Here is a 16,446-nt window from a genome sequence, read left to right as displayed (position 1 = left end):
ATTGTACAACACTAAGACAAGGGATACAAAGAACATATCGTCACCTGAAAATAAAAGTAAAAGTTCAAAAAAAAAACTTTTTGAAATAAAAGTTAACAGTTAAATTCGAAACCTGCAATTTTTGACTTAGTGCATTTTGCTTGTAAGGTGACAATATTAAATACAGCACTTACCATAACATACACTGATTAGCAGCTTATAGATACAACGATTATTATACAGATGAGATTTTATTTTGCCTTTTGATGGTGAACAAACAGTGACACACACCCCGCCGATTTATTGTCTATATGAACCAACACAAAAAATAAATGCTTAAATACATTTTCATCATAAAATGCATTTATGACAACAAATTTTAAAATAAAATACAGTACTACAAGAAAAGAAACAATAAACGGAAAACGTAAACAGCTGGCTATGATGCGTCAAACATATCTGAGCTTCATAGCTATGCTACGTGGCTGTTCTCTGAGTGCGATGGGAAAATTCCGGTTTTTTAGATCAGATAGAGGTTCACATGATCGAGAGTCGTTAACCAAAGCCTGTGTTGTTAACCAAGACATTTTTTTCTTACAGCCACTTGTTGTTAACCAAGTATGTCGTTATTTGATGCCGTTAACCAAGGCACCACTGTATATCATTCAGAACTCATATTTAGTGTTGTTATGCCATAAGTAGGAGGCATGCATTTATCTGATATTGATATCATTATTAATGATAGTAAAATGGCTGTTCTGAGAAATCAACTGATCTGAAGAATTATTGTTTTTCATTTTAGGTCGCATTCCAGTAGGTTATAGTCGGGAAGCTATGGAACACAGTAAGTATTAGAACAGTCGTTATAATTCCATAATTAGCTACAAATCTGTGTTTTGTAGAAATAATTTTTTGATTTCATTGTCTTATTATTATGACAACTTCCATTAGTGTGGCAACAGCATGCACTCTCTGTATAACCAAATTCATCATTACACCTAGACGTTGCATGTGATTACTGAATATTTTCAAGCTTTGTTTTAGTGAGTAGATAACCAGAACATCAAAAGAGAAACCAGTTAAATTACGACTGTGGTCAAACCAATACTTATAACAGCATACACCGCCACATATGGGTGTACATTCTCTCATATCATCCTTCATTCTCTTGCATCTTTTAATTATTTTTATGGTGTATTTATACATAAGCACTTAACAAGCCAAGCACATACAGCTTTGCTAATTTAGATAATTATTATACATAACTTTTAATTAACCTGTCTTCTTGCCATAGCAACCATCTAATTCTTTCTTGAAGTTATATAAATTCACTTATTTTTCTGCAACCCATGCTGAAGATTATTCTGCATGTTTTCAGCCTTAACAGTAAGGTCAGTAGAGTATGGTTGAAACCGACAACGAAATGAAGCAGGGAAAGAAAGATCAAATACAAAAATAAACTTTGTATATTTGCTATATGCATTTGTATATTCCATCCTCGGGTGGTACATTTGATCTAACTGATTTGATTGCTGCAAGAGGGCGCATTTTGTGTGTGTTATTACCTCTGCCAAAAGATGTCATTTTTTCACGTTTTGGTTCATAATATTAGGTTAACTCACTGTGGTTTTTGTTTTATATCGGTGTGTGTTTGAGCAAGTTATTTAGTTTGTTCCCTCAAGGGGTGTACAGGATATGATAGTACTACATGAAAAAAATTGCATCATTACTAACTTCCTATCTACAATTTTTCTCCAAATCAGTCTGTTACTTGTCAAGACTCCAACATTATCAGATCTTATATTTCTATCGTCTAAGGCACGTTGTACCATATCAATCCACATATATCTTGGTCTTCCTCTGGGTCTTTTTCCTGCAAACCTGGCAGAGAACACTTGCTTTGCTAATCTTTCTTCGCCCATTCTGTTTAAGTGACCATACCACCTCAGATTAGCTCTGCTGACACATTCCTGGATGCTGACAATGTCAAGTTCTTTCCTAATATCCTCGTTTTTAATATGATATTGCCATTGATGCCATCTGTTCACGCCTATAATCTTTCTCAGGACGCTCATATCTGCGGTCTCTAGTCTTTGGTCATGGGTTTTTACTTCTGCTCCACCTCTCAGATCCATAAGTTAAAACTGCTTTGAACACTGTCTTGTATACAGCTAATTTGGAGTTCCGACTAATTTCTCTCTTATTCCATATGAATTTATTCAGTTGACTTCCCACCATACCAGCTTTGCTTATTCTGTTGTCTATTTCTATAATTAATTTACCATCTTCACTAAAAATCGTGCCTAAGAATAGCTGAAATGTTTTACTTGTTCCACAGGTTCTCCATTCACAACACAGTTGACATTTTCAACAATTCTACCTATTTTCATTGTCTTTGTCTTTTAATTGCTGACCTTCATACCATATCTATTACAACAGTTATTCAATTTAGTCAGCGAATCTTGCAGACTTGTAGCGGATTTATTTAGAAGTATAACATCATCCGCATAAAGCAAAGAGCTGACATTAACATCTCCAATTTTGATATCATGTTTAATACCACTTTCCTTCATAATGTGATCCATATAGATAATGAATAACAGAGGGGATAATGTACATCCCTGTCTCACCCCAGATTTAACATTAAACCATCTTTCTGTACTTCCTTCAATTCTAACTGCTGACTTGCAACTCAAATGAAAACTAAGTATTGCTTGTTATAATGCCCCATTGACACCATATAACTGTAGAGTATTGAATAGCTTCTCTCTTGGCACCTTGTCATATGCCTTTTCCAAATCAACAAAACTTAAATACAGATCTTTGTTATATTCCCATGCTTTCTCGACTATTTGTCATAAAGTGAAGATCTGATCCTGACAGCCTCTATTTGGCCTGAATCCATCTTGTTCTTCACCAAGCTTTTCTTCCACAATCTTCTCAACTGTTTTTCAAGTATACTTGCATAGATCTTGCCAGGAACACTCAGTAGGGAAATACCTCTATAATTCCCACATTCAGTTTTATTTCCCTTTTTATATATGAGTACTATGAGAGTTTTACTCCAATCATCAGGAATTCGTCCCTCTGTCCAGGCTTTCTGAACTATGCAGTGCAGCCACAGTAAGACTCTTATACCACCATACTTCAGCATTTCTGGTCGAATATCTACTCCTGCTGCCTTTCCACATTTCAAGCCTTTGATGGCTTTTTCTACTTCAAGTATGGATATGTATTCCTGACTGCATGCATGGTCAGTGTTTTTTACCACTGTGCTGTCATCACTGCTTGCTTCATTTAGAAGTGTTTCAAAGTAATTACTCCATACTTAAAGGATATCTTTTTCTCCAGTTTTCATGTCACCTTTATCATCTCTAACTCCTTTTACAGCACTCTTTCCTCTATTCCTAAGCCTTCTTCAACAACCTCCAGAATATTTTGCCACCTTCTTGATATTTATTTTCTATATTCTTGCCAAAGTCCTTCCATGACTTTTGTTTAGCTAGTTTTACAGTGTTTAGCATTCTTGCATTTGTCTCTGTATTCTCTAAGAGCACAAGCTGACATATTTGCCAGGAACTTTTGATATGCTTTCTTCTTTTCCTTCACTGCCTCTTTAACTTCCTTTGTCCACTATGGAGTTCTGATTTTTCTATCCTTGCAGACAACTTCACCACATCCCTCTCTAGCTGAATCAATCAGGGCTTTCTTCAAGGCTTGCCACTGAATCTCCAAGGTTTGGTTCCTGTTCTCAAACTCTTTCATTTTTTCCTCAATAATCTTTGTGTATTTTAGTCTACAGTTCACATCTGAGAGCTGCTCAACTTTTATTCGCTTTAAAACTTTCTTACATGTTATTCCTTTCAATATGAAATTCAGTTTTATCTTGCTCAGGACTAAATAGTGATCACTTACAATTTCAAATCCTCTGTACACTCTGGTATCCTGCACCAGGGAGAAAACATCTATCAACAATAACAGTCATTGAGACTTTTCTTATTCCTTGCCTCTTCTCTCCATGTGAATTTGTGCACATTTTTATGTTGGAACATGGTGTTAGTAATAACCAGTCCATGTCCTGAGCAGAAATCCAACAGATATTTGCCATTATTATTAGCTTTGCTTTTTTCTCCAAATTTTTCCATAATATTTTTGTATGTCTCACAATCATTTCCTACTCTGCTGTTTAGATCCCCAACAAGGACCAACGTTTCGTTTTTCATCATGTCAGTTGCTTTTTCTAAAGCCTCAAAAAAATTCCTCCACTTCTGCCTTAGTAGAACCTTCTGTGTGACCATAGGCACAAATAAGTCTCATTGTCCAGTTCCCCATTCTCATATTTGCCCACATTACTCTACTTGAGACTGACTGCCATTCATGAAGATTAGCCTCGTGTTTTGTGTTGAATATGGCTACTCCTTCTTTTCCTTGATTGTCATTGCCTGAATATAACATTTTATATTTATTGCTCAGAAAGATCTCGCCAGTTTTTGTCTTTTTTGTTCAGTCACCCCTATTATGTCGATCTGGTACTTATCTAATTCCTCAGCTTGCTCCATTTCTTTTGCCATTCAGGCTTCTTATGTTGATAGTACTGATCTTTAACTCTGGCGATGTTGAGTTGAGGTGTGTTTTCAGATTTATTCCAGTAGCTGACTTTTCGCTGTTCGCCCTGGTTCCCTGGCGAAAACAACGGGAGCCTTGTTTAACCGGGCGACGCCCTAGCCGGCATATAATTTTGTCATGTTATACCATCGTTTTTTATTTTGGTTTAGCCAATAAGAATACAATTTGGTCAGCTAAATCCCAAATTGCCAGCCCATCCTTGTTTGTTCAGCATCTAAGTAGATACCCAACAGGGTGCACCACGAGAAGGTGAGGATTGGACATTAGGTCAGAAGCCCTGGTCGGTTCTCCACATTCCTTTAAAGGCTATGTGGAGGTCTCCTCTCAGTTATACAGCTTTGACCCTTAAACACCGGCAAAACAATGGTAGCAAAGACATTGAGTGATTTGAATTTATGTGATTTTGTACAGTGTCATGTGTGTGAGATGTATTCATTGCAAAAATTAAAGGATTTATGGAAGGTGAATAAAACAGGTGAATGAGTTTGTATTAAGTGTTTTGACAGTAAGTGCCAGTTAGGTGACAAGAATGAAGCAAATATTAGTATAGGAGCAAGTATTGATAGTAAAATGTTAAAATGTCGGAATTAATATTGAACATACTGCAGTGGAAATACAGGAGAAAGAAAGAGACATAAATAAGGAAATAGTGCACTTGAATGTTATCTTTTACAGCAGTGCTTCCCAAACGTATGGATGTAAAGGCCCCCTTTGTAAAAATTAAAATATTTCATGCCCCCCCCCCCCCCATCTGGAAAAAAATCGTAATACAGACATATATTATTATAATATTTATTGTATTTATATTCAAGATTTTGCATTTGTAATATTTTTTCTGCTTCTTATCAATACCTTTGAAATGAAACTTATTTGAATAATCATATATTTACTAATATTCATTAAGCGCTGAAATATGCAGGAAGCAAAATTTGTGAACCAACACCAGTGTATGATTTTTTCCCATTAAAATATAAAAAATAACAAAAAAAGAAATAATAAAAATTAAATGCATTTCTTTTAAGATTAAAAAAAAAGAACTACTTAGTCTTAAAACATTTTAAATTTGTTTTCATTATTTCACGCACCCCCCCCCCCTCTACAAAACTTATGGCCCCCAAGGTGGCTGCGGCCCACAGTTTGGGTAGCGCCTTTACTGTACAAAGTGCGAAATTGAAAAGTTGCAGAAGTGGCTAGAGATTACTAGGGCTGAGAACAGAAAGAAGCAGATGGTCCAAGGTGAAAATTGAGATCATATCAAGAAACGAGAAAAACATAGAAAGGAGAAAATTATGTAAGGGGACTTAATGATCAGAGGAATACTTGACAAAAGTATAACAAAACCATGTTTTCCCTGGTGCAGAAATTAATATTAGTCATGCCTTCTGGATGCAAAAATAAGCTGAAAGAACTAATGGTCTTGGTTGACATTAATGATCTGAGAGGTATTCTGTGAGGAAGGATGTGCAGGAATTGTTGGATGAAGCAAGAAAGAAAAAAATTGCAAGTCTCCTGCCACACTATGATAGAGACAAATTGAGGAGGGCATTGATAGCATACCAATCAATACATAGGTTGTGCAGAAGGGATGATGTAGAGTTTGTGGTGTGTTTGACAGAAAGAAGGATATGTATAAAGCTGATGCACTACATTCAAATGGTTTTGATGTTAGGTGTCTAGAGAGAGAGAGAGAGAGAGCTTTGTTCACTGAGCATGCAGAAGCACAAATTGAGGAAAAGCTAAGCGATTAGGGTGGATTCAGGTGAATTTGTGTGAAGCCACCCATGAGGCCAGTGAGTGTGAGAATGACCAATTGCAGAATCTAGTTTCTCGATAAAAAAATATTGAATAGGGTAGTCAATTCAGGAAGTAATGGTGGGCAGGAGAATAAAGGGATGCTGTGGTTTCTATATACTAATACCAGAAGTATCAGGAACAAGAGGGAGGAATTAGGGGTATTGGTTAGTGCAACTTTGGCAAAAGTTATAGGCATTAATGAGATTTGGCTAACAGCAGATGTAGTTACAGGGTTAGCATTTTCAGGGAAGATAGAGAAGATAGGATGGGGGAGGGGTATTGCTGATGATAGCAGATGAATTGCAGCCAAACAGAACAGGAGATAGGCAGGAGGGCGACTTGAAACATTCTGGCGTGAGATCAAGGCCAGTAAGACAAAATATACAGTTGATTGTTGATGTAGGCTAGGTAGTTTCCACAGATGATCTGGAAGATATGCATTAGTAAATTAGTACAATGATTGCAGGTCGAGTGAATTATTATGAACTTCGACATGGAGATATAGATTGGAAGGAAGGAAGATCACATGACATGAAGGAAATGGAATTTATACATCTAATGAGAGATAATTGCTGGAGGCATCATGTGATAGTGCTGTCTAATGAGGTGATGCAAATGTATTGGACCTAGTCATAGGATCAAAAGAGCCATCTTTAACTAAGGTGGCCACATTGCTTCCGATTGGAGAAAGCGACCATGCAGTCTTGATTTGGGAGATTGTTAAAAAATGAGGAATATTCTGTCACAAAGGAACACATATGAAATTGCAAGGCAGGTGATTATGACAAGCTTATGAGGAAGCTAAAAGTTGTGCCATGGTTTAAAATCCTTCAAGTGAAGGATTTTAGCAGTGTATGAGCAATAGTTAAGAGGCATCTAAAGGAATTGATATTAAATTGTATGCCTAAGGTAGAGAGGGTTAACCTTCACTGTCTGTTTAACATGTTCATTGCCAAACTCGCGATGCGAGTTATCACCAAACGGCCGATCACGCGTTATCGCGTGGACGTCGCTAACTAAATAAAATAATAAAAAAAATTTGGCCACCACACGAAATTCCAATTTTCAACTTGGCAATGAAAGTGTTAACACCATGTAGTTTTGATTTTTCTATCCTTGCAGACAACCTCACCACATCCTCTCTGGCTGAATCAATCAATGTTTTCTTCATGATTTGCCAATGAATCAAGGTTTGGTTCCTGTTCTCAAGCTTTCATATTTTCTTGAATAATGTTTGTGTATTTCAGTCTACAGTTCACATCTGAGAGTGCTCAACTTTTATTCGCTTTAAAAAACTTGCTTATATGTTCTTCTTTTTAATATGAAATTCAATTTTATCCTCCTCAAGACTAAATGGTGATCACTTCCAATTTCAAATCCTCTGTACACTGTAGTGTCCTGCACTAGACAGAGACAACACCCACTGTCGATGAGACTTTCTTATTCCTTGCATCTTCTCTCCATGTGAATTTGTGCACATTTTTATGTTGGAGCATTGTGTTAATAATAACTAGTCCATGTCCTGAGCAGAAATCCAACAGGTATTTGCCATTATTATTAGCTTTGCTCTTTTCTCCAAATTTTCCCAAAATATTTTTGTATGTCTGATAATCATTTACTACCCCTGCTATTTAGATCCCCAACAAGGACCAACTTTTCATTTTTCATTGTGTCAGTTGCTTTCTCTGAAGCCTCAAAAAAATTCCTCCACTTCTGCTTTAGGAGAACCTTCTGTGGGACCATAGGCACAGATAGGTCCCATTTTCCAGTTTGCCATTCTGATATTTGCCCACATCACTCTACTTGATATTGCTTGCCATTCAAGAAGATTAGCCTCATATTTTGTGTTCTATACTATAGCTACACCTTCTTTTCCATGATTGTCATTGCCTGAATATAACATTTTGTATTCATTACTCAGAAAAATTCCATCCAATTTTGTCTTGGTTGTTTCAGTCTCCCCTATTATGTTGATCTGGTACATATCTAATTCCTCAGCTAGCTCCATTTCTTTGCCATTCAGGCTTCTTATGTTGATAGTACCAATCTTGAACTCTGGTGTTGTTGAGTTGGGGTGTTTCAGGATTTGTTTGAGTAGCTGACTTTTCGCCCTGGTTCCCTGGCAAAGACAATGGGGAGCCTTGTTTAACCTGGCAACTTCCCAGCTGGCATGAAATTCTATCATGTTGTACCATTTTATGTTTTGTTTTTAAACCAATAAGAATACAATTTGGTCAGCTAAATCCCAAATTGTGTTCAGTATCCAGGTAGATACCTAATGGGGTGCGCCACAAGAAGGTGAGGATTGAACATCATTTCAGAAGCTCTGGTAGTTCTCTGCATTCCTTTAAAGGCTATGTGGAGGTCTGCTCTCAGTTATACATCTTTGACCCTTAAGCACCCCTTGAGTAAAGTTGGGAACCATAATCCAATATTTGCCTAATTAGAGACTTGTATAATAATATCCCAATTTTGTTATTTCTACAAGTGTAGCTTCTTTTAATCAAATGTACTTAACAACTACAATACCTAATTAACAATAACCTTTAACAGATTGTACATTTGTCTTACAAATATGATCTTGTAAAAATGCTTAGATGTTATGTTTTCTCCTTTTTTTTTTACAGTATTACAACAAAACAAAGCAATAAATCATGTAAAAATCTTTATTAACTGCCTTATATCTTACTGGGTTTGAAACCATCATCTGCATAGCACAACCACAATATAAATTCAACAGTAAGTAAATGAAATTATTCCAATTGTAACAGACAGATGAAAATCTTAATTTGGCATCCTTTAATGTTGTATCAAAAGTTTTCACAGTTGTTAGGTTGAATATGAGAGAATGTGTCTAATCTAAGATGATATGATCGCTTAAACAGAATGGGAGGGGGGAAACAAGTTTGCAGTACAAAGACTCATGAAACAACCAGGATCTAGATGGATTGATTCATTTAGCAGTTTCCTGAAAGACTGAAATGTAAGCTGATAATATTGGAGTCCTGACTATTAACAAATTAATTTGGAGGAATATTGTTGATAGAAATCTAGTAGTAGTAATGCATTCTTAATCATCTTGTGCAGTCTTTGAAGTTATATCAGGAATTTGATGATGAGGACTTGTCTTTCAAAATTTTTGCAGGATGTATAGTACACATACCGGCCACTTAATTAGAAACTTTTATTTAATACTTCCGTTGGACCACCATTAGCTTGAATTGCAGCACATATGCAGTTTGGAATAGATTCCACAAGGTGTTGAAATGCATCTACGTCTGCAACATACCAGGACTGTTTTTCTAACATGTCCTATACATTTCATTGGGCTTTATGGTGGAAGTCACTGTCATGCTCACCGAACCACTGTTGAACAATTCTTGCATGATGTCCAGTAGCAATGTGGGTTATTTTCCATGAAACAACCATCACCTTCTGGGAAAAAAAGTGAACATTGTGAGATGGACTTGATTGGCAATGTTCCGATATTTCTTGGAGGACACCTGACCTTCCATATAACAGAATCATGAATTGTGTTTACAAGGCAAGCTGAGTTCATTGCTTCAGGGCAGAGAGCTTGGGAAGTCCGTATAGAACAAGGTATGCCATGACTTTAGTCAATTGCTGCATACAAGAAGGTGTTTGTCCTTCTCAGATGATGGCGATCTCATTCCTGACAGACTATCTTAGGATCACAGTTATGCCTCTTAGACAATCAATTTGGGTTTTTTTTTCAATGATTAAACACTCAGGATATCTCACCTTTTGAGAAACCAGTTAGCTTTGCTGTTTTAAAAGGTGCTCCAGCCAGACAGGTTCCCAAAATAAGCCCTTTATCAAACTCAGAGAGATCCTTTGTTTTTCCCCCATTGTGATCAACACTGTGATGATTACTGATCAACAGCATTCTTAAATAGTTGCCTAGAACATGTAGTGATGCACAGTAAGTGATTTGCATATATATGCTGTGTAAGTGATATTGATGTACATCTGCATGATGGTTTCTAATTTAGTGGCCAGTATGTGCTAGCTATATATGTTTTGGAAAGAGCAATAATGAATTTATTTGCAAATCAAAAGCTACATTTAGATTAAACTGATTCAGATTGAAATCACTGAATATTGGAATCTTCATTATTATTATTATTGCACTCTCCATGGAGTCAGCAGACTCATCATGGGAGGTTTATTCATCTGAACGTATTTATCATATCGAATCTTAAAATCTGTAACACTCCTTGCATTAGCAACACATTTTGATAACACATGCGTTCCATTTACTGGCAATTCTCCATGTTAAAAAAAAAATCTACTCCTCACATCCTCTTCACCACATTCTTATATAACTTTAAGGAATGATGGCCTCTGTTTTTCCTCCCTCTTGCCTTCTGCTCTTTTTTTTTTTTTTTGATCCCATCTGGATTAATCCAATAAAATCCTCTTGCTAATTTAAATGTCTATTATATCACTTATTTTCCTCCTATCCATCAAACTCTGTAATCCACATCTTTTTCAACCTCTCTCTCTCCAAAGCCAGCATTTCAAAGTCCTAATATTGTCTTAGTCACTTGTCTCCGGACCCTCTCCAATTTTTCCACATCACACTGAAAACCAGGTGACCATGAGCACAATAGGCCATGTGTGGTCTGACCAGTGCTTTATATAGTGGAACCACCATTTCTTTATCCTTTACATGTTAGGAGTACTTCTTATCATAGCAGCACTACGATGTGCAGTCTTTGCAACACTTGCAATGTGCCCTCTAAACTTCAGTCTACTGTCAACCATCATTCTCAAATCTTGAATCTCATCTACTTCTTTCAGTATGACTATCAATGTAGTACACAGCCTTATATTTCTGCACTTATTAATATGAAAACTACAACTCCACTCCTTTGTCTGAGACAAAAGTGTATTCATATCTTTCTGAAGGGAAATGAAATCAGCAGTGCTGTTTATAATTCTCCCCAACTTTACATTGTCTGCAAACAACTGAAGATCCCCAGTCAGTCTACATCATAGGTTCCCAAAGTTGGCGGTACCCCCCCCAGTGGGCGCTGAAGCCTTCTGGGGGGGGGGCCTATAGTAGGATCAGAAGCATTTGGGGGTGTTCAGGCGGTCTAGGGGTTGGTGACTCTTTATAGAAGAAATTAATAATGTATATTTAAAAATTAATTATTTTCGTGATTTTGCTATTAGATAATTATTTAAAATTTAAATATTGCATTTTAATTCATCTTATGTCCGTCTTACACAATCAATTTTTTTTATCAATTTTCTGTTTGAATTATTTAATCATTTGAAAATTTACCATTTCAGATAGAAATAGATATCAATTTTCTATGTCAATGAGAAAATAGAGCATGTATATATGTGTGTATAATAGATTATGTTTACAGTAGCAAATATATTCGTTATATTTCATTTCAAAATATATGTAAAATATATAAAACCTCTTTTCTAATTGATTTGTACAAAAATAAACCCAATTTTATATAATTTAATATTACGAGTAAAAATAATAATGGCAAGAAAGAAATAAAATCGTAAATTTTAGTTAGCCTAGTTAGTACTAACTTATATTGTTAACTAGAGGGAAAAAACAAAGCAAATATTATTTGAAACTTATTATACTGTTTTCTGTGGTTATGTTTTGTAGGTTTGTTGTTTATATCTTGTGGTCGGATGAACAAAATGCGCTTGCGTGCAAAATAAAAAATTGAATGTGTCATACAGGATATTTTAACTTCTATTTTTTATATACTTAAAAATTTATTCATTTTTTGCTATTGTAAAAATTGATCATGCCATACAGGCTTTAGTCTATCCATGCAGCAGACGAGTCTTAAATAGTAGTATGTCGGTCAACTATTACATAGGTAATTCATTCAATTCAGCATGTTTTGACAGGAATATGGGTGCTTGCAGTGATTTCTTCAAAGCACGAGTACGATGGTATCGCAAACAAGTCGATTCGGGCTAGATTTCAAATCTATAAATACCAATGGTTTAGGAATAAGTTTCATTATTTTTTGTGTGCTTTGCCAACAATCATCAGTTGAAAGTGTGATAGATAAGTGGAGTCATACAAAGTGTAAATTAAATTTTTTATTTTGTGAATATTTTTGCAAATTTTATTACTTCATTATGTCTGAATATAAGAAGAAATGTCGACAGTACAGTATAGAGTATTTGAAATATGGTTTTATTCAGTCTCCTACGAACCAATTATTACCCATGTGCTTGATTTGCCGAAAAGTGTTTTCAAATGAAGCCTTCTAGGTTACAAGAGCATTTGACTAAAATGCATGCTGACAAAAAGGATAAAGATTTGTCCTATTTTCAACTACTAGAAGAAAAATATTTTAAACGTCTAACTATATCAAAACTTTTTGATATAGTCGTTCACTAAACAAGATAACGAGGATTGCAAGCTTATAATATTTCATTATTAATCGCAAAAGCAGGAAAACCACACACAATTGGTGAGGAATTAATCTTGCCGGCAGTAAAAGAAGTAATAAACACTGTGCTTCATAAGCCAGCGTCAGATATCATCAGGAAAATTCCTTTGAGCAATAATTTAGTGCAAAGAAGAATCGATGAAATGGCTGAAGATGTTGAAAAATCGTTGTGCGATTATTTGAAGACATGCCAATTTCCCATTCAACTCGATGAATCAATCTCCCAAATAATGAACCACTACTCTTATCATACGTATGATTCATAAAAGAAGAAAAAGTTTGTCAAGAATTATTATTTGCTAAAAACTTGGAAGTGAATACAAAGGGAGAATCTATATTTAATATCATGAATAAGTTTTATCAAGAGAAAGACATTCCTATTCATAATATTTTGTCTGCTGCTACTGATGGTGCTCTAGCAATGACAGGGTGCCATTGCTAGAGCACCCTGTCTATGTCAAAAATGACATAGCTTATTTGACAGACCTCTATAAAATATTTAATGAAGTCAATCTACAACTACAAGATGAATTGAATTGAATTAAAACAAAAAACGTTATTGCCGCTTTTGCAGAGAAACTTCTTCTGTTCATGCGGAATATGGGCTGAGGGGAATATAGCCACTTTTCAAATTTATCAGCAGTGTCTCTCAAAAAGGAAGATTTACTTACATACTGCCAACACGTGGAGGTTCTCCATGCTGATTTCAATGAGCGATTCAAGGATATTCTAAACATGAATATACCAAATTGGGTTCTAGATCCTTTCTCACATGTAAGCACAGCAGGGTCATCAAATTTAGAAGTGGAACTCGTAGAACTCACAACAAATGAAGAACTAAAAATAAAATTCAAAACTGGATACCAAGAGTTCTGGCTTCAAAAATCAAACCCTGGATTATGGGAAATAGTGCAGAAATTTTTAATTGCATTTCCATCTTCTTATTTGACTGAGCGTGGGTTTAGTGCTGTAGTGAATTTACTATTTAAGAAAAGGAACCGATTGCATATAACTGAGCGTGGCGATTTATGACTGTTTTTAACGAAAGTTGAACCCGATATTAACAAACTTTTAAAAATGCACCAGGCTCATCCTTCACATTAATTTGTTATTTTTTCTTCGTATTTTTACTTTGGAAGTTTGAAATAAATCATCTAATACATTTGATGGTGTTTTAATTATTACAATAAGATTCTTACTAATATAATGCAATCTCTTAATATGTATTCCAAATTTTCATATTTAAACCATTGTATGAAACTGTGCATAATGTTATTCGATATTACATTTTACAATCTTTACATATGGGTACGTTTCACCAAAATCGGTATAGCAATAACTGTGTTCAAGATGAAGCACATATTGGCCACTTCTTTTTAAAAATTTAATGGCATAAGCAGTAATGTATCATTAGTTGCTATTTACGTCAAAAATATCAAACTGCTTGAACATGGAAAACTTTTATTATGGGGGGCATTATAAAATTTATGTCTTGCAAAATGGGCAGTGGCCCGAAAAAGTTTGGGAACCTATGGTCTACGTGAAATATCATTTACAAACAAGTTAAACAACAGGTGCCAAAGAACAGAACCTTCGTTCATGCAACTGGTCACCCTTCTTTTTTGAGACACTGCTCCATCCTTGCTGGTATCATTCAGAGAGCTAATCTCTGATTCATCTAACCAATACTGTCTATTCCCATCCTCTGCAGCTTGTATGCCACCTTATCATGTGGTAATCTATCAAATGCTTTTGCAGGGTCCAAGAATATCACTGTATATGATTTTCCCAACTAAATTGCTAAAAAAAAAAAAAAAAAAAATTTTACCCTTTACAAATTCATGCTGACCATCATAAAGAAAGCTATGCCCATCAATCCAATTCTGTATTCTAGTCCTAACCAATCTCTCCAACACCTTGACTATAACTGCAGTTATACAAATTGGTCTGTAATTGGAAACTTCTGTCCTAGAACCATGCTTGTGGAGTAGTACTATTTTATCTTCTTTCCACTCCTTAGGAACTGTGCTCACTACAAGACTTGATTAAATAACCAGGGCAAGGGCATAGCTAACTGTTGTGCACATTGCTTAAGAATATGTGGTGATATGTCATCCATTCCCAGTGCCTTATTAACATCTAACTCAGCCAGCACCTGATGCATTTCTGATTCTTTCACCTCCAATTCTCCTAATACTTGCCTCTCTTCTGTATATTGTACTGCATCATTTAGACCACCATGATATACACTGATAAAGTGCTCATTCAATAATTTCACTATATCCTTTGCAACTGTTATTCTGCTGCCATGACTATCCACCACTGTCAATCTGCCACACACACACACACACACACACACACACACACATATATATATATATATATATTCTTTCTCTTGCTTGCAGTATAGCAGAAAAATTCCTTTGAGTTAACCTTGGTCTGATCAACCAGTCTTCCCTCATACTGCACCTTTTCTTTGTTTACCATTCTTGTCACCTTCTTAGCCTACATTTTATACTCTTCATGGGTCTGATCACCACCAACTGCCTTGCACCTTCATCCATTTCACTCCTCCTCTATTTACTCACTTAACCCTTGGTATGCAGTTATACATTACCTGTGTCAGATACTGCCTCATGAATTTCCATGCACTGTTAACATCTTTTCTGCAGAGCTCATCTGCCCAACGTATTGATGCTGTTGGATCCTACTTCTTCTCAATCTATACTTTGGATCCGACATGATTACTATTACGATGTTCTTAACCAATTGATAAGTTGTAAGTTGATTTATAAAGAAAATTTATATTTAAAGACTGCGCCACTTAATATCTGAATTAGTTCAAGAATTGAAGATAAACCAACTCTCAACTGCCCTTCCTTTATATGTTGTTATTATATATACTGGCCGAGTATATTTAACTTACTTAATTTACCTGCTTTAGTTTGAATATTTTATGAACGGTGCAGTAAAAGAGATTCAGGCAAAATACAACCTTGATTAACAAAAACAAACATTTAATTTTAGAATCACAAATTTTACACTTAAGTTCAAATCAGTAATTAAGATATCACAAACATTTTAGCTTCTCTGATAAGTTCAATCATACAGACTCAAAGGTAAATCTGTTATCTCTATAATACAGTCTTCTCACAGTTCCTTAAGTTCCAAAATGCAATAAAAATTGCAGTAACACCTCTTCACAAACAAACATCTTTAATTTTACACTTCAGCTAATTCTCCACAATGGTTAGTGTTAGTATAGGGAAATTCTAGGATGAAACTCGCACGGTTCCCTGTATAGGAATATTAATGGTTGGAATAATCTTACCGATAATCTTCTTTCTTCATCAACTTCACACACACTTTTTATAACCATAAACATTTTAAACAGTATACGGCACTCATTAAAATAAATCTTCTAAGCAATAACTGAATTAATCATCAGTCACAATACACATAAACAAACGTTCTTGCATGAAGTACTACTGATCACGCATGAATTAAGGCAATACACAATAATTCCTTATCTTGAGGTTTTATATGCACAGTGTTAGTATAGGGAAATTCTAGGATGAAACTC

The 16,446-nt window shown here is 35.4% G+C and overlaps 1 protein-coding gene across 1 annotated transcript in view; it reads left to right on the top strand.

The window, feature by feature from the left end:
• Nucleotides 1-16,446, top strand: part of mael (germ-plasm component protein maelstrom) — a 216,816-nt gene that overhangs the window by 69,448 nt on the left and 130,922 nt on the right. The window contains exon 5 of the mRNA XM_090405551.1: nt 782-823. Within this exon, the coding sequence (XP_090261677.1) occupies nt 782-823 (42 nt within the window). The remainder of the gene's footprint in view (nt 1-781; nt 824-16,446) is intronic.

The sequence above is a fragment of the Typopeltis vanoorti genome, chromosome 15 (genome assembly GCF_054136105.1).
Source record: "Typopeltis vanoorti isolate ZY-2024b chromosome 15, IOZ_Tvanoo_1.0, whole genome shotgun sequence".
Taxonomy (NCBI): Eukaryota; Metazoa; Arthropoda; class Arachnida; order Uropygi; family Thelyphonidae; genus Typopeltis; species Typopeltis vanoorti.
This window is presented reverse-complemented; position numbering and strand designations above follow the sequence as displayed.